This window comes from Mugil cephalus, chromosome 4 (genome assembly GCF_022458985.1).
Source record: "Mugil cephalus isolate CIBA_MC_2020 chromosome 4, CIBA_Mcephalus_1.1, whole genome shotgun sequence".
Taxonomy (NCBI): domain Eukaryota; kingdom Metazoa; phylum Chordata; class Actinopteri; order Mugiliformes; family Mugilidae; genus Mugil; species Mugil cephalus.
In genome coordinates this window covers 9,683,634-9,703,170 of record NC_061773.1, presented here as the reverse complement: position 1 = coordinate 9,703,170, position 19,537 = coordinate 9,683,634, and the positions used below count along the sequence as shown (strand labels likewise).

Here is a 19,537-nt window from a genome sequence, read left to right as displayed (position 1 = left end):
AGAAGGTGGCATTAGTATTGTGGGATTAGTATGAAAATGTACCAAAGTAGATCCCAACATGACAAGTTCAACATATTGTTGAGCAACACAGTGGTGACTCTGCTGACTTTGTTGCTCGTGTGTTAAGCTTATCTTAAAACATTAGCTGATTCAACAGTTAGAGTAACAACAGAGAGTAACTCTCATGAGTTAATGCATATACACTCCCAAGGTGGACCAACTGGGTATTCTCATCTTCTTCCCAATTTTTACAACCTTAAAAACACATTTAAGGCTAAAGAAGTAGCACTTAGCTAGCGTCAGTGTTTTCTTTGAGCTTTACCATTAAACTTAGTTTAGGTTGCTAACTAAAAAAGGCTAGTCTTCAGAGCTAGTTTTTCCTTCTCTTTATTAACCAACTGACTGGAGGTTTTATATTTATACCTTATTGCATTTATTATTATTATTTATCATATTTATGATTTCATTTAGTGAGGTGTAGAGGCTTTTTTTCCATTCAAATTTTAGGCTCAACATCGTCTCCCCTTCTTGTAACAATATTAATATAATAATTTCAATATGTAAAATATATATGCTAAAAAAAAATACATTTTAAATAGCTGAGATGAGCTCATATTCCTGGTACTCAAGATTATCTGCACCGGAAGCAGCCTCCTTTAAGCATATTTGTACTGATGGATATTGAAAGATAAAAAGGGTCTTTTCCACGCAATCATTTTATCTTTAATTACGTGTTTTATTAATGCCACTTTTTATATGGAAATGTGATTGTATTAACACCACATACGTATTGTAGGTTTATTTAAAGCCGCCCCGCTTTTTAATTTGGCACTTTTCCTTCATAAAAATAAGGGGCCGAAGTGGCCATTTGAATATCTTTGATGTTCCTTTCAGCGTGTCTTCCTGATTCACAATCAGCTCCGCCGCCTGTCTGTCAGCTTTCTGCAGGAGAGATAGCACTCTCTTCATTACGCGCTTCATTAATTTAAATGCTAATTGATTCTGCGAGGGCCTTTCAGACTGAGGGCCAAGTCCTGTCTTCCCCCGTTGATTGTGTGTGTGTGTGTGTTAATGCGTGCGTTTGTGTGCACCTGCTGGATCCTGGAGTGACACGTCCTGACAGAAAAGCCTCTCCTGCCTGTCTGTCTGCCTCAAGTGTGCCACTGATACGGTTGGAGTGCAGCCTGGAAGACAAGCAGAACAAAAAAAAAATCCACCAACAACCATCAAACAAGAGATTTAAGGCCTTAGAGGTAAAAAATAAATAAATAAATAAACAACGTGAATAGATGCAGTTGGCGTGCAGCGTGTGAGGACTAGATGGATAAAACAGAGGATGCAGGGGCAGTTAAATGATCCATGCTCTGTTGCTAGGAGACACCGGGGCTGGATGGTAGAGATAAACGCTGGGATCCACCCCTGGCAGCGAGCGGAGGGTGGGAAAGAGTCAGCGGGGAGGCAGGGGGTAAGAAAGGGAGAGGGGGAAGAGGGGGAGGGAGGAGGGGAGTCACACGACAAAGACAGAGGCATCGCCGTTCACGGCAGATAAGCTTCCCTTTTCTCTCCCGCTTTTATTACCCCTCATGTCATTTGTTATTCACTTAGACCTAGAGATCTGCAGCAGACGTTACAGAAACATCAAATGCGTCTACTTAGTTTTCTTCGTTGATGATCCGTAGTTTACGTTTGGGCTTTTCTCTTATGTAAGTCCTCCTTCTTTATATGAATGTGATATAGAGCCCTGAGAAGGTCACCACGTCTTGTTTTATCACATATTTTTGCCTTTTTATTGTAACTGATTGAAACAAATCGTATCCCTGCTAGTACTCAGTTTAAAGCTACCTACAACGACACTCAAGACGCTTGACAAAAATCTAAAATGTACTGGGCTACACCTGTTTGTCTATCAATCCAAACTGAAATATCACTTTTAACTCAAATAAAACTGGGTTTGTACGAGACAGGTGCTTGAGTTGTCAACCTGTGAATCTTTGTTGGTTTAGTGTGGATGGAGTTTAAAGGTAAAGTCTAAAGGCAGAAAATAAACGATTCAAGAGCATCAACCACTCAAGTTTGAGCTCCACGTGTAATTTGTGTAACAAAATCACAAAGGTCCACCACAATCCGTCAAAGCCCCCTCGAACAGGAGACAGTGGTGTTTAATGCCATGACTCACAGTGAGTAACACTTTGACGTGATGATAACACAACTGGTTTAAACCTATAGTAATCAGTGGGCTGGTCCTTCCACCGCAGACTCGCTCAAACCGTTTCCACGAGCGATGCCCTCAGCTGCATCATTAGCAGAAATCAAACTTAAAAAAGTGAAACTTTTGCGCAGTGATCAGCGGCGGAGGCTCTCGAGCTGGTGCCAGGAGGGAAACCATGGCTGCCACCATGCAAGCACAGGAAAGAGCTTCATCTCCCTCCATCATCCCTCATCAATCCGGTCAGCCTGACACAAAAAGACAAAAGGGAGGAGAGGAGCGCTTCCTTCCATCGCATGTGAGGGAAGTGGCGAGCTCTGAGTGCGCGTCGTGATTAGTTATGAATGGGACGCAGCGGCCTGATTGGTGGAGAGAGACGGGGGTCAGGCGTTCTGCCAGCAGCTCATACAAGGCTGCTGATTGCTATTCATCCGCTGATTACAGTAATTTAGATCTCCAGCAGGCCAAAGGGGCCTGCGTCTGGCAGGCTGGCTGCTGCCGCTCCGTCTGGGGGTGCAGTTTGGATTGCCTAGTGATGTTTTTTGTTTTCGGAAATGAGTGAATGAAGTCGGAAGAAGAAACGAACATGCAGAAAAACCAGAGCGGGTGAGGGGAAAAAAAAAGTGTCGAGCGTTTGAAAGAGAAAGATGAAAACATTGAGGTCCAGAAATATTAAGTTAGATTTGTCATCAAAATACTGCACAAACTGATGCTGACATTACATGCTCACCTCACGTAAGAGAAAATAAAAAGAATTGCATATGATGCATCAGCTTTGCTCTTTCTGTCTTTCCGAGCAGCCGCTTGGACACACTGAGACCTTGAATAATCGAAGTTGATGAAGCAGTTAGTCGCAAATGGTTTCTCCAGGAGCGCGGGTGATGAATAATCAAGGAACTGAGCAGCTCCGGCCTCTCCACCCGCGCACATTACAAGGTTAATCTCTCTATTGATTACTGCAGCAGAATCAAAGCGACGCCTCAGTACGGACTTTCTCTGTTGTCACACGTGGCTTTGTCTTTTTGTGGATGCATAAATATGGAGGAGCAGATGGAACTGTACCGTTGATGAATGACGCTTTTGTTGATAGCATCTTTCCAGCGCAGCTCATAATGAAAAAATAAATCATGCTTAGCACAACATTAGAGTCACATTTATTGACAAAAAAAAGCAACATCTCGAAAGTGTTTTTCTCTAGAGGAAAGTACTTTTCACAGACATATTAAAAACTTGTAAAGGACATAAATATACATTCTGACGTCTGCTGACGTCCAAAATCACCACCAAACAAAAGGTCGACACGTCGATCCCAGCAGGAAGCAAATGTCCTCGTAACTGTCCAGCTTCAGGAGTGATTTACACGGATAACACTGTTTCAGGAAGCGTCCTCTCAATTTCTCACACAAACACATTCACGTATATACAAACACGAACACGGTCGATAGGAAAACGCTGTACTGTGGACTCGCGGCCCTTGATTTGGTGACACCTCATGGTGGCGTCCAGCATGTGTGTTTAGGCAGCGCGTGTGTGCATGTGCTCTGCTCCTCGGGGTGTTTGGACTAACACTGCTCGCCCTCTGGGAAGCTGCTTCAGAGGTGACCCAGTTCTCCTGATTGTCAGCAGAAGGCGGTTTCATCAGCTCGCTTTGTGCCGAGGCACTGAACTGTGTCTGGGACCCTGGGACAGGCCAATTGGACTTGTGTAATGAAGCTCATCACACACACGCATGCACGCACGCACACACACAGGCCGACCGTCGTCGGGTCCGGGGCGACAGAATTTATAACACCCATTTATTACCTTCTGCTTTATCAAAGAAACGCGATTCCTCCGCGCGTTTCTGATGCAGGCGCCACGTCGCGATTATGGTCCATTACCAGGAGGTGACAGAGATTGAGCAGAGGGCGTTGATAGATGGCGGTGCCGGGGCCCCGCTGTCATTATGGCGTCTATCGAGTGGAGAGCGCGAGACGCTTTCCACAAAATGGCCGCGGAGCCTCAACATGGCTCCGGCTGCCGGGAGCAAATCATTCGTGTCTGGTGATCGGTACAAAGTGTTAAATACATTCGTCTGCTGCTTGTGTATGTTTGGAAAAGGCTTCGAGCAGCAACACGATCACTACTCAGCGTCCAGCAGAGACGCCCTCCCTCCCTCACAGCCAGCAGAGTGAATATGAATGAGCAATATTTACTACTGCTAACAGATGTAAAGAGATTCATAACAAAAAAAAAAACTATACATGTACACAAACACTGCAAAGTCCCACATCGAGTATGGGCACCTTAACACATCATACTTTTACACTGAGTGCAGCGACTCCGTATTATCCTAAGTCTCTCTATCCTACACAATACTCACAAAGTACAGAAGCAACAACAGTATTACATTCATATAAATAATAATAATTAATCCCAGTATCGCCCCCGAGTCACTTCAGCGCCTTCAACTCGCTCACGTTTAAAGATGAAGACCAGCTTCACTGTGTGTCCTTAACAAACTCCCTTTAGAGGTACAATGTCTGTCCTTGAGGTTGCGACACCGAGTCCCTTGGTGTCAAAAGAGAAAAGTCTCCTGAGCAATCGTCGCATTCAGGTCAGGGGTCCTTGGAAGTCCGTGGATTTTTCATAACACCCAGGAGATCTCAGGGTTTCACAGATAAAGGGATATCAGTTCATCAGGGTTTCTCCCCCTCTTTAAATGGCACTGACAAAGAAAGGAGACGAGCTGACAAGCCCTCCGTCTTTGTTTACTTTTGTCCCCAAAGCTTTTAAAAATGGTAAAAGGATGAAACAGGTGATCAAGGGAAGCCCTTCCTCCAAACTCACGTGGACCAGGTTCACTGATAACCTGCATTTTCTCTGACTAACTTGGTTACTGTCATGCAAATGCACTGTGTAAAATATGGGAATAATAATAACTCACATGAGAAATCTTGTACTCAGCTTATGCTTAGATATCAGTTTAGCTTCAGCTACGCAGAGAAACGTCCGTATCATGTTTCAGCTTTTTTTTTTTTACAAAGGACTGATGGATCAAACCCAGGAGCAGGAGAACACACTGTCTGGGTATGAGGAGCAGAAGCCGGCCTGAGACAGGGGGTAACTTGGGCTCTCCATAGCCAGAGGTGCTCTGCATCCCCATCTGCTCGCTCATCATGGGAGAGGATGGCTTGAGAGAAAAAGCAAACTGTCCATTCTGTGTCTCTCTGTCTCCCTCCTCTGTCCTGTGCAGCAGGTTCTCTGTTGGAAGTAATGAGTCACGTCAGCAGTGTTTTGCTCGCAGCGCTGCAGCCCTGCAGGAACGCAGGAGAAATGATGGAGCAGGAGGGGAAAAGGAGCAGAAGGAGATGGAGAGAAACCTAAAGAGGAAGGAAGAGTGGAAGAGAAAGAGGGCAATGTGTGGTCATGTGATCAGGGACAGCTTTGCTCCTGGCAGATTGTCCATCTCTGTCTCTGCTTCCTCCATCTGTCTCCTACTCTCTTGTTGCTCCGAGGAGAGACGTTGTCGTCTTTTTAAGACTGTTGTTATTGTTCTTTTGCAACCCTTTCCTGGATCTGTCCATCCCTCGTCCCACAGCCTCCACGTCACAGACCTCTGCTGCCGTTGGGTCTCAGCTTGATGACCCATTCTCCTCCAGGGTTACTGTTGCACAAATCCAGAAGGTGCGCGTCGGGGTCCAGACAGTGTTCACCTGCAGAACACACACAATATAATTTACTTAAGCCACAAAGTTGTCAAATTGTTTGCAGATGAGCTAAAAGAATAACAGAATTTACTTTTAATCAAGGCAACCCCGAACTATTTGTAACCCAATCCTTATGTGTCCAATAGGCCAATATGACTGTTTGTCTACATGAGAGCAGAACAGTCTCAGTTTATTTATTCTCGGCCTGTGTTGTTTGAAAACAATAATCAAAAGTAAAACTTTACAAGTTTTCCGTCCCAAAGTTGGACTGAAAAAGTTTTAGTTGTGCCGCTCACAGCTCTCATGTGAGTGCACAGACATGTGTGTAATAAGCATTTGTCTGCTCTGATAACTGCAGATGCAACTGCTCGTGTCTCTTTGGCACTTACACACTTGGTTACATAAGACCTTGCTACTCTCATCAGCTCAGTGAGCAGAAAGACATGCAAATGTCAGCGCTGCGCTGATCTGAGGAAACAGTGCAGGCACTTACCGATGTTTCCTCCCACTTCGTAAAGGGCACATTCTGGATACGCCACGGACCCGTTTCTGTGGAGAGACACATGGCACCATGAAGGTGGAAAAATGCTACACAACAAAGTTAAAGCTGTGAGTTTGTTCACACTTTTGCATTTTTGAATAATCCAAACAGACATGGTTCATGCGGTAAAGTTACTACTTCACGGTGTTTATCATACCTTCGCATTTTCCCCTTCCCGTTGTCGGGGCTGCGGAGGAACTGGCGCTGGAACTGTGCGAGGAGGTCTGAGGCGCGGGAGTTGATGTTGAGCTGATACTCCATCGTGCCGCTCACAAGCTCTCCAACCTGAACCTTCACTGTACGATGCGACTGCAGGAAACGAACAACAGCACGACAGCTTTCAGCACTGTAATAACACTGATTTCGTACCAGTTAAGAGTCTAGTGTGGACTTTTTTTTTCAAACACAAAGAACGTTTCTTTCAGTGATCGCGGCCAACACGGGCTCATTGCAGCGCCGCTAAAGCAGCTCACCTCTGAGTTGTTTTTGTCAGGTTTGTCTTTGCTGTCTGTGTGGATCTTCCTCAGCAGGTTCTTTATGCGGCGATCATAGAACTGGTAGCGCCGGTTATTGTTTTCGTTAAGCTTGCGCACCTGGCCGATGAGGAAATTTGGAACCTGAAGGGGGAAACAATGTGACACAGCATTTATGAGGCATGTGCTTTCATGCCAAGAAATGTGTAGAGTGTCACCAGACATGCCACTTGATTTCTCTGGGACTTTCCAGAAAAAACATGACACAGAATGAACTGTTGGGTCTACATTATTTACAGCTTCTGCTGTATTTTATTTTTGTCATATCTAATGTGTCTCTGGTCCTACCGTCCAGAGCAAGTCCTGGTAGCGGATGAGGAGCCTCATAACGTCAGCTGCCTTCTCCGCCTGTCCTTTCTCTGCCCCTTCGGTCAGTTTGCTGGGGACGGCCTTATGGAGGAAGAGGTTGGGAGCCATGATGGTGGCGACGGCCCACAGATTCATTCTGTTCCTCTTTTCCCTGGAAATCACCTTACTGAGGAACTCCAGCAAGGCCTTAAGGAAACACACACGGAGACACGTGAAACTGAAGATATTTCTGTTGTTTCTGGTTAAAACCGTGAAGCACGAAGGTTGAACATGTGTTTTAGATCCTCCCTCAGCTGAAGAATCAGGAAGAACTCCTGCTTACACGCAGCACAGAATACAGTCACATGAATTATCACAGTGACTGCATCATCCGTAACACCTCTGCTGAGATGTATGTTAATGAACAGTAAGTTTCAGCTGCCTCCACTGGAGTCAAAGTAATTGGTTCAGGTGGGCTTTATGCTCCTGGCTGCTATAAGTGGAGCTGACTGCACACTTGTGTCGGTGAAAGTGAGTCACGGTTAATGCAAGTTGTTATATAACAGAGCTTTTTTCGATGTGGATTATGAGCAGAATGATACAGTAATGTTTTATGGAACAGTTCTTTGGTCAAGTATCATCTGGGATACATTTCTGACAAATCTAAGAGGAGGCGGCAGCTTCGAGTGAACAATATTAAACAGCTTTGGGTTGTTCTCAAATGTCCAGTTTAACTCTTTTTGGGGAAGTTTTTGTTTGTGTAAAAGTCCTGTTTTATGCCATTATTGGTTTTCTTGACATAAATTAATATTCTACTTCTTTACTATGAAGTAAATCAGTGATATTAAACTGTAAAAATACTGAAATCCTACATTAAATTGGTAGGTATATGTTCAGGCTGTATCCCACCTCTCAACCCACATCCAATATGAGATAAGTTTCATGTTTACTCAACCATGAACCATGTGCAGTTATAGATACTATTAAAAAAACTTCATTGTCTGAATTTGGTTTGATGTAAAATAATAGTAAAACATAAATGATGTGGGTTAAAAGTAGAGCATTTGTAAGTAGTATAAAGTGGTACATCAAATTCAACACCAAGTATTTTAACTTTGTACTTGAGTAAAACAAAAATGATTCATATTGAGAAGGAACTAAAATTCTCTGCAGCTCTTTGCAGTGACTGAGACCATTTAAAAAATCTATTTCTATTCTGTTATGATTGTTTAAGGGCAAGACTCGCTCATTCTGTTACGAAACCATAAAGTGAAGAGCTGAAAAGTGTTTTTACCTTCAGTGTGTTTCTGTTGGGCTCAGGCAGCAGCAGTATGAGCAGGTTCAACATGTGGAGTTTCTGCTTCAGCTCTGTGATGTCTGAAGGAGAAAGTGAGGGAGTAAGACAGACTGAACACATGCAGACACACACATGGACACACTGTTCATTTCCTTTGTTTCAGACTGAGAGTAATGGGTTGTCTAAAGATTAATAGCATTGTGACAGGTGGCCATTAGGTTTGTTAGCTTATGTCTCTGTCGTTTATCATGTTGAATTGATCCTGAAACTATACATCAGGGAGTTATCAGTCAGGTTATATTAATATAAATCTGCTTTTTTTTATTAAGGTGAAGCTCATGTGAAAGCAGGTGATCTCCTGGTCTGCTGCTGTCACTGCAAATGTATTTGTGGAGCTGGGACACCTCTTAAAATCTTATCGACTTGTTCATCTTAATGTTGATTTTTCAGCGGCGGCAAAAAAGATAAGCGTCACACAGCCCTGTCATCACGGTGAAGAGAGTTAGGCGATTATTATGTGAACCCTACAGAGCTGTTGGGAAAAGAGGGCAGCAGATCGTTGTGTAGAGAAGGGAAGAGGAACTGTTGCATGTGCTGATTTTATACAGTAAATTAATGCAAACTGAATTTGATGATCTCATACATAATAAAGACAGGTCAGAAAGACTGTGTGCAGCTAATGTACAGTATGTGTGGAAGCGTCTTAAAATGCTGCACACAGTAAAGAATAACGACACAAGAACATACAATGTAATACAAACACAGAAATCATTGTGTAGCATCCACTGACCCCTGACTCCGCTGAAGGTGTTGAGGTACTCGGCGGTGAGCAGAGGGGCCGGCAGCTCCCGGATGAACTTCTTGAGTAGTGCTGCAGCGTCGTTCGGACTCACTTCATCCCAGCTGACCTGCCCTGAGTAGAAGTTGGCCTCCAAGTTCTGCTGCAGCAACTGCACAAAGGAAACAATGTAGATTTCAGAAGACGTTGGCAACAAGACCACTCTGTGATTCCTCTGCTGTTCTGTTCTCATTAAAAACTGTCTGTTGTTTAAGATTATTTATCTTGAGGATCTGTCACGGCCTCAAACAAACATATATGTTATTCAAATATTTCACTGATCAGTCTTGATGTGAAAACCTGTATTAAATTTATTTCTACTCTAATTTGTTTCTATTCTTGAACTTTACATATTTTGTGGTGTTTCTATGTTTTTGTATTAATCAAGTTGTTACGTTTAGTGTGTTTTAAAGGTCCACTTGATGAAAGGCACTGTGTGAAAATAATCATTAATATGTGTAATAATTTGAAATGTTATTAAAATCATAAAAAAGGAAATAATGTACAACCAAAATATGAAACTGGTTTAACTGTTTCTGAGAGATCATTGTTCTCAAATCCTCTAATTCAGTATCTGTGCTGGAAGCTTTTCCTACATTAGTGCTGAGTGGCGCCCTCTGGTGGTAGCTTTTATTTAACTGGTTCAGAGTCACCTGTATGTGTAAGCTAATGCACACAGTGCAATGAGGGATATCTGGCAGCTGAAAAAGCATTATTGATTTTGTCTCGTTGTTTGCTTGTTTTTCCAAATGTCAGCTGTAGTTAAACACAGTAAAGTCAGTTGATTTTCCTCTCTGCTTCCCAAGTACTTCTGACATTTTACAACGTCAATATTTCATGCCATTTAGGTCATGAAATATTTTACCTTGCTTTATACGCAAGACGAATAAAAACAACACTTAGGGGCAGCGTGTATGTGTGTACATCCAGATTTGCACCTTGATTCTGGACTGAGATCCTGGAACCCGCAGGATCCCCTCCGAATCGACTCCTTTCTTCTCCAAAAACGACAACAACTGCAGAAAGAGAGAGAGGGAAGAGAGAGACATCAGCAGAGTCAAGCGTCAGTAGATAAGAATCTCTCGCTCACCTCTGCTGGTTATACTCAGTAACTGCTGCTACCAGCAGGGTGTGGTCAAAGCGTCCTCACACACAGAGGACACTGGGAATGTTTAATGTCCTCCAGAATTAAAAGACGCTGTTTGTGTGTTCAACACAAGCAAAACTGAATATAACACATCGCAAGCAAAAACAGGTAAAATGAAAACTGTCGTCTTGTGTTAGAGGAGTGAAGAACAGACGTAGAATAAATGTACTGTACGTGTATAGTGCACTATTGGGTTCTTACTGCCTGCAAGAAGAGAGGAGTCGAGGTGCTGGGCTTCATTTTCTGATCGTTTTCCAGCAGCGTGGCCAGTGGCACCCCAAACAGAGTGCTCTCTGCAGGAGACCAAAGTGTCAGGAGAACATTCGTCAAAAACAACATTGCGGAAGAAATTCTCCACTGGTTGTGTGTCAGATGTTGTTGTGTGTGTTCTTATATGTAAATAAGATCATTATGCTTTAAAAGGATTATTTACGACAGATTAATCCATTCTAAAAAAAATGTATTTTGTATCATTTTCAGTGCTGCCTATGTGGCAGCACTTGGCAGTGAGTGATACTACTACATACCTGGGATTTTCCTCCGGCCCATTTTGTGCCTTTTGACCTCCAGCTCTAGGAGGTCACACAGCGCCGTCATGTCGATGAGAGCCAACTGACGCACCTTCTTCATGTCAGTGTGGGAAAGATCCTGAATGCGTGTCACTCCTAGACGGCACTTGGGGCGTATCACCCGCTGAGGAGGTGAGAGTGGAGGGAGAGGAAAGTGAGAAGAGGAGGGATGGAGGTGATAGGAACAAAATGGAGGTGAAGAGGGAGACACATGAGAAAAAGAACAAAATAAGAATATACCTATTGCAATATACCGTATATCAGTTCCTTTCTAGGCAGTGTTTTCAATCAATGTGTTAACTGTGCCCATGCATAATTAACACCACTAATTAAAACTCAAAACAAAAGTCCCCTCCAGAACTGTGTGATTCTTTTGGAAAGAAAAAAACACAAACTATTTAGCCAGAAAAATAAATCTGCTGGACTTTGAGACACAACAAATCTCATATTGTTTAGTTTCAATCACTCTCTTTGTGATTAACCTTGTTATCTAATCGACTGCAGAGTAGTGCAAATGCATTATAATATAACATTTGAGTGTATTGTCAGCTTTCCAAACATGGACTGACATGTACAATGATTTATGTGAAAAGCTTGGATTGAATTTATTTGTTCAAGTTTAATACTATCAAAATAACTGATAATCCCAAGCTCACATAAACACAGGCACAAATAATTTAAAACAACTTTAATGTGATTACTTGGTTGAAATCAGATGACTTGTAATGTTGATGTTGCGCATACAATACACGTTGCTGCATACACAGCAAAAAACCAACCACAGGCGTTCATGGCAGTCATTCTGCTGAAGTGCCCAGTAAACAGTTATTTTCAACCCAATGATAATACTTTTTAAGATAGTACTTTTATAGGTGAGTGTGCAGACATTTCTGTACTGACTTAAAATCTCCATGAACAAATTGAATTCTGTTAAACTGTCGTCCTGGTGCAAGAGCCAAACTGTTAAAAGCTGGTATCTTCATCATGTACAGTGCTTCCCCTTCAAATCATAGGATTCTTTTAAATCAGTAGCACTAACACATGTGAGTGTTTTTGTAAAGTGTCTTAAGACCATTTGTATTGTTACTGACGCTACTATAAATAAAATTGTATTGAATTTTCTTTATGTTCCATTTGCAAATTCAGTCCCGTTTCATCAGTGGATCATTTCCAGAATTTGGTTGTTTGAAATTACTTTTCTCTAGTACCAGTGGAGCCGACATCCGGCCGGGAAAGTTAGTGGAAGAGATGCAAAGTGTTTGGGAGCTTACAGGCAGGGTGCTGTCCTCTTTCCTGCGTTGGCTGTTACTCTGTGGGAGTTTGGCTTGTTTGAGGAAAATGACAGCCTGTTCGCAGTAAGCCACGTCAGTGATGAAGAATTCCTCTTTAGGAGCACATCGCTGGTGCTCTGGTGTCACGGCTGAGGGAGAAATTAAAATGAATTCACGCTACGTGATGGCACAAGAGGGGGGAAAAAAACAACCTAACGTCAAAATGGAAATGAAGAAGTCTACCGCCAACTTCCTTTATCTTCTCACTAACTCTTATCTGCCACAACAAAAGAACAGATATTTATAAAAACAAAAATACTGCTGTAGTCTATCACCATTATCTTTGAGCGCTATGGTCTCTGTTGTATATTTAGAACACTAAAACACGGAGAAATGAATTGTATTATTCATTCAATTATTCAAACACTTCTTCCTGGTTTTTATCACAGAACACAATCGGGGACTTTCCCCAAGCACCTGCATGGAGAGACGAGGTGTTATCCGGAGATTAATCTGATCCAATGTGAAGACAGATAACTGGGCTGTGACCTGATCGTTCTCATCAGACCATGTCAAATCTGCTGCTCAGTTATTCAGACATGTTATTAAAGACTATAAATAAAGTGTTAACTCCAGATGATGGAGCTTGTTAGTTTCAACTGCTGCTGTACTCACACATTTACCCATCTACTTATTTGCTACTGTCTGTCGTACTTGCAAGTTTATGTTTGATATGAGTCTATATTGAGTTGCTCTTACCTGTTAGTGGTGTTTTGGTAACTGACGCCATGCTGTGTTGGGGCCGTTCGTCGCTATGTTGAGACTCAGGGAGGAGGGTCTGATGAAAGAGCACACAGACACGTTTCAAACTAATTCTTTTCTGTCGACCGCTGGGAATAAAATTTGTGTGCTTTTGTCCATTAATCAGATGGACAAGAGTAGACAGAGTGTTTTCTTTGATAAAGCACTGATAAGGATCGGAGGAACAGAAGCTCTACGCTGGATGAGTCAGGCAGGCACTGAGGACAAAGCATGGCCTTTACATGTGATTTGGCTTCATTGTCACAGGACAGTCACCCTGAGTGGAACAAGACAGCACAATACACTGGAACAATAGAGAGACCCTCACTGAGAACTTACAGTCGCCTGGGAAATTGGTATTTTATATTTTATTGCATAATGCATTTACTGTGTGACATACGCAGCCTCTGCTTTCACACAAGACTTTCTACAGCAATCAAAGCCTCTGATTTTAGAATCTGAGGCTGATATTTACATGTTGATAAAAAAATATACGACATGACATGCTTTTTAAGTAGCTGCATACAAACAGATTAGGATGTTTTAATCGTCATTTTTTGGTGGTCGGCTGCAGAACTGTCTGCCTCAGACCAACTCTGATGGACATTTAACTATATCCTGACCTGAGCGATAGGGGAGTTGAAGATGTCACGAACGTCGCGCGGTGGCGGTTTGTTCCTTTTGCGGAGGGACAGCGTGTAGGAATCCAGGCGGCGCTGAACAGCCGCAGCCTGCGTCCGGGTCAGAGTAGACAGCAACACCGCTTTGTCCACATCCTCACTGTCTTCACTGATGAGGGTCGACAAACCAGCATCGGCCAGCCACTGCTCCTCTTGTTCCCCTTCTGAGACAAATACATACATGGAGCAGGCGTTGAGACACAAATGGATGGATGGAATATGAACACAAACTAACAACAACAAGATGGCGATAAAACGCAATAAATTAACTTTAAGTAACTTCTAACTAGATTGAATGATTTGCTAAGTTTGCTAGTAAAGTAACAGGTAAATTTGTTGCTAGAGAACAAGCCAATTAGTAACAAAGAGCGACATCATAAGATGCAACATAAGCAAATGTAACTGCTTCATTGAGAGTAAACAAAATTATCATCTCTTTATCTGTTCTCTAAACGGGTCACATATTAAACTTTACTATTTACAGTTAGTTCAGGTAACTCCGCAGCAATTGTATCAGGCAGTGTAACAAAAACCCTCCAGTCAAAATTTAAGTATGAACTAGTAACAGATCTGCTTATGAAGACCTGGCTTTTGGGCCCTAAATGCAGTCATTAGTAAGTATTTTAAATTGACACGCAGATTGTTTACACGTTAGTAAAACGTTAAAGCGCTGCTTCTGTCCATTAAAGGGTAGAATACACACAATCAGATCATTTGAATGGGTATAATAAAAGAGTACTCCCATTAAAAGTCCACATTCATAAATGGCTATTTGGCTTTGTGTATAAAGCACTCCCCGCCACAGAGTGTTTGAAGCTGTTGTCATGGTGATGAGCGGTGCTTTGCGGCATGGGAGAAACCTGATACGTTGCCAGGACAAATGCATCATTTCATGCAGGATCTCTGTAGCAGCTGAATTAAACATGAATATTTTGTAATGCTACCAGATGAGCTCATGAGTACATTTTTCTCAGCTTTTCTGTCCATTCCTACACCGACCAGCATCAGATTTACAGTGTTTACCTTCTGACTGTCTGGAGTCTCTCCTGCTGCAGTCAAGGTCTGTGTAGCCACTCCCCTGTCGGATGGTCTCAACCTCACTCCAAAATGAGTCCAAGCAGAGTTTGTCGGGGTGCTGCTCCTGATCCTGGGAGAGCGCCGTGTGCGTGCTGTGCGCGTGTTCAGCAGCTGCCTGGTCCTGCGGGCTGTGCCAGGGCTCCACGCTCATCTCGGTGGGGCTGGGATCTCTGGTGCAGACATACACACACGTAAAGAAATCACACGCATGCATGCAAACAAATGAGCAGAAACACAAAGACGCATACGAACGCGGCAGAGACGGAAACTGAACCGGTGACGGGAGGATGAATCAGCTGGGAGAGCCCAGAGAGATGTAGAAACAAAAGGAGTGGGATGGAGGGAGGCCCGGAGAGCGATGGCGAGAACGGACACAAAGGGGGGTCTCTATTGTTCTTGCAAAATGTGTCCTGGAGGCAGAGTGCCCTGCATGTCCACTAGATGTCACTGTTACAATGTGATATCTGCTTGTACCAGGGCTCCACCCTCTCTCATCTGATGTAACTCACTAACAATGACAGACAAAACATACAATGTATAATTCAACAAGATAGATGATAAATTGTCTTAATTTGACTTCTGTTTTCTGTCCAAACCAAAGCATTGATAAACCTGCCTGCATGTTTTCTGTAGGACCTAACAGAACATACTATTCTCTAACAAAGGGACACTCAGCTGGCAGACGCACTCTCCCCCTAAAACATAAAAACGTGATCCAATGTCCACAGACACCGGAAATGATTCACCCCACTGCTTTGTAGTTCAGTCACATTCTTCTCACATTCATCTCAGTCGACATACCAACCAGTGCTGGTCCACATTCAAACAATCAAAGGTGGCTTATCATGCCAGCATGCTCATAGCGACAGACAATGAAATAGTTTCAGTGCAGATGCTTGCCAAAAATATCTGTCATGCTTACAACTGTATGTCAACAAATAAGATGCTCCTCAAAAATGCCCACATCACCCACGAGTGAAATCCGTGTTGTTTAGGATGAGTGCTTTGGTATGTTAAACCAGTTTCACTGTGTTTCAAAAGAGGGGGTAGGGGAGATGTGATGTTGCGAGTTTCGACAGAAACCTAATTCAATAAAAGCATCTTTTCTGAACAATCATCAGAAAGTTTCTACAGTAGGACGTAGTAGCTCTTTGTTTTCAGTAACACTTAACAATGTCCCCAGTAAATGGTGAATTAAAAATCAAATCTATTCATCATCTAAATGAAAGAATTCTAACTGTGCACTGAATGTACTGCTATTACATAAAACTACATTATGACAGTTCTTTGAGTGATTCAAAGCCTTCAAAACTGTCATTGTTATTAAGTAAAATGGGTCATGCCATCACTTCTTCTGGTTCTCCGGACCAGTGTGGGCACATTCCAACACACAGAGCAGAGAGGATACCATGTAATGTGACAGGACATTCATTCAGCGGAAAACCTCAAACATTTATGCAAGTTTTATATTCAAAAACAATGAATGCATTTTAAAATGCAGAGCTGCAAGCTACTGGACTGGTGGTAAGAGCAACGGCATTAATGAACACTAGCAGACATTGGCCTGACAAGCCAGACCTTTTTCAGTGTATGTTATATAAACTGTCAGAAAATAATGGTGAATACCATAATCACAGACATTGCTGGTTTCCTCCAACCAGCCAACAAAAACCCAAAGAGTTTAGAATTACAATAAACACAAACAAACCAGCAAGTCTGTATATCTGACATCCTTGCTTTAAACGACTTGAGCAATTAAATTTCCATTAATCCAGTTGTTGAAGAGTGATTTTAAAATAGCTGTTTCATATCTAGTGGAAACACAACTTCTAAGTGACATAAAAGAGTACATTTAAAAAACGTACTTAATACTAGTTACATAATAAGTATCCACTTAATGTTTTGATTGTCTACACATTAAGTTAATACATTATAATTACAGGCTTATGTAACCTTGCACAGAGAACAGTGAGCACTATGCGCGAACTACATACACCAACTCTGCGGGGGTTTGAAAGACATGTTAATGTCTTGGCATCGATGTGCCATCTATATAGTTTCACTTACAGCATAGACTACTGTCAGACTTTCCCCAAAACACGTTTGAATTTGGTCCTGATCCACCTCCAGCTCTAATTCTTTCTCATGCCACCTACCTGATTTTATTCCTGAGATACAACGGCTTCACTCGCCTGGGCCTCAATTGGGTTTGGTTTGGATGGAGCCTGAAACGGGTCAATCTGGTACGTGGAGACTGCATGTTGGATCCAAGGCTGCTCACCATTACCTCCTCTCTGCCTCCCATATCCACACTATTAAAGGGAATTAGTCCTGCACAAAAACTAGCTTTATCCAGTCCTGGTGGTTAGACGTTGTCAGTGTAAATCTGTTCTCTGCTCCAGTTTCTCTGAGCGGCGGCAGGAAGTAATGTTCTAAGTCTTCAGCGTGGTTTGAGGCTGGGTGGCATGCTTGCAAGCTGAGTTGAACTGGAGGTGGAATGCAGGAGGGAGTGTCAACCCCATGAACATCAACACATCATTCTCACCTGTCCCCTCCCCTGTAAAACGCCCTGCCTACATGCCTGATGACTGGCAACTTCCTCTCTGTCTCTGAAAGACTTTTTAATTGTGTGTGTTTTTTTTTTTCTGGCTTCTTGTTAGGCCAATAGATGTCTAATGGATGTGAACAGTGAACTCTCTAGATCCATTTGTGAAAGCTGACAAAATTAATGTCACATAAACACCTCGCAGGCTTCAGTGAACTTTTCTTTGGGCGAAGCAGTACAACCCTTCTCATTAATCAAGAATTCTTTGTTACATAAGATGAGGCATTGTATCGCCTCTCTGTCACGTTATGTCACGGCTAAGAAATAAATTAATCATATGGATCAAAGGATTCTCTTTATTTTCAAACTGTGCTGCAATCTATAATGAAACAGCTCATGATGCGGTGAGTTAAGTCAAATCATGCTTCGCTTGCAGAAGAACACACTGAAGTACGAACCGCACCATTCATGTTCTTCATAGTACAATAACATCCCCATACCTGAGTACATAAACCTTTGCTACAACAAAGGGTCAAGTGTCAGCTGTGTGTCGTAGTGCATGTCTATAGGTGCGAGGCAGAGTGACAGAAACATAAACCAAGACACATTTTCTCAGGTTTCTCAAGTGCAACAGGTCTGTCTGCATTGAGTGTAAGAAGCCCTATAATCTTCACTGACCTGACAACCTGACTCGTCGTTGTTTTTTTCATTTTCTCTTTTCATGCTAATGTGACCCATATATCAGTTGACGATGCAAACAGACAAAACTCAAACACCTTAAATGTTACGGAGAAGAGAAAAGAGAGAAAAATATTCCAGTATTTTTGACGCAGAAAGCCAATAGCCGTGTATGTTTACACGTTTTACTCAAACGCACGTCTGCGTGACTCAGTTCTGTCTAATGACAGCCTTATGGAGTCTATGGAATTTATTTTCATAAAAGCTCAACATAAACTTGCTTTGCATCAGATTCACTCACTCACTCACTTACAAATAACTGAAAAGCTTAACCACAAGTTAAAATGCCAGCAATCATGACATGTAATCTCAATAGAAACCAGGGAAAGAAATTCCCTGTCTTTTTTTTTTATTTATTATTCTATCAGCTAAGAGTCATTTTTAACTCAAAGCAAAGCAAAAGGTCCATGTTAATTTTAGAAACTAACTAAAGAAAATGTCAGGGTGCTGTGATTGTTCCTCGTTGAATGGACCTCCCATTAACTCAGAGAATAAACAGGAAGCCATCCACTTTCAGAGAAGAATGGACAAAATGTGAAGAAGTTGTCTACCTTCATACTCAGCACTATGGGAACAACACAAAGTAACCCCAAACAAAAAACTGCTCAAGGAGCACAGTAATCCACTTTAAAAAGTGTCTCGTGTTGAAAGCAATACAGTGTTTAATGCTCGTGGCTGAACTCCACTGAAAGCCTCTTAGCTAGTAAAGAATGCAACAATTAGCTCATATGGCCTTGAGAAGGTGTTTATCAACCCGTCGCAGAGACAGGATCTTTTAAATAGATAACACTGAGACTGATGGCTTTGAATCACGGTAAGTCTACAAAACACTCAAATCAAAACATTTAAAAAGACACCATAATAGCAAAACTCAATCTGACAGCATTTAGACAGTTAAAGTTTTGGCTAACACCGGGGAAAAAAACTGTCAAACCAAAGCAGCACCCAAACCTATTTTCATTAAAAGTGTATATACATGAGCTACAAGCCCAACAGTCCACAGTGAGAGCGGTGAAAGCCTAGTCCTACCTGGCTTTGGCTTTGGCGCGCCCGATACCTTTGCCTGAGAGTAGCAGCAGCAGGGCTGCTGAGCCACTTCTCCCCCATGGCATCCTGCTGTTGGCCCCCCAAACTGCTGCAAGCTGTAGGAAACAGCGGCTGCCTGCCCCTGGCAAGCTGTTTCCTTGTAATCTCTTCAATGCACAAACACATTAGAACAAGGACAGTCTAACTGTGTTGGCAGTCACGTCACTACGTCGCATCCTGGGGCAGGAAAAGAAGTCTGCATGGGGGGTTGGGAGGGAGAGAAGCTGAGTG

The 19,537-nt window shown here is 42.6% G+C and overlaps 1 protein-coding gene across 2 annotated transcripts; it reads right to left on the bottom strand.

Moving 5' to 3' along the window:
• Positions 1-3,343: 3,343 nt before the first annotated feature.
• LOC125006873 (rho GTPase-activating protein 40) lies at positions 3,344-19,480 on the bottom strand. 2 transcript variants are annotated; one of them, XM_047583345.1, is made up of 15 exons: positions 19,250-19,480; positions 14,884-15,107; positions 13,804-14,024; positions 13,139-13,217; positions 12,380-12,528; positions 11,067-11,232; positions 10,741-10,832; positions 10,331-10,408; positions 9,345-9,504; positions 8,552-8,634; positions 7,258-7,464; positions 6,910-7,053; positions 6,594-6,745; positions 6,389-6,444; positions 3,344-5,901 (listed from the first exon to the last, which is right to left on the bottom strand). In XM_047583345.1, the coding sequence occupies exons 1-15, from the start codon at positions 19,330-19,332 to the stop codon at positions 5,795-5,797; spliced, it is 2,001 nt and encodes a 666-aa protein (XP_047439301.1). In that variant the 5' UTR covers positions 19,333-19,480; the 3' UTR covers positions 3,344-5,794. The 2 variants fall into 2 exon arrangements, with proteins under 2 accessions (XP_047439301.1, XP_047439300.1); XM_047583344.1 differs by lacking the exon at positions 19,250-19,480 and adding an exon at positions 17,094-17,515.
• Between the last annotated feature and the right edge of the window lie 57 nt (positions 19,481-19,537).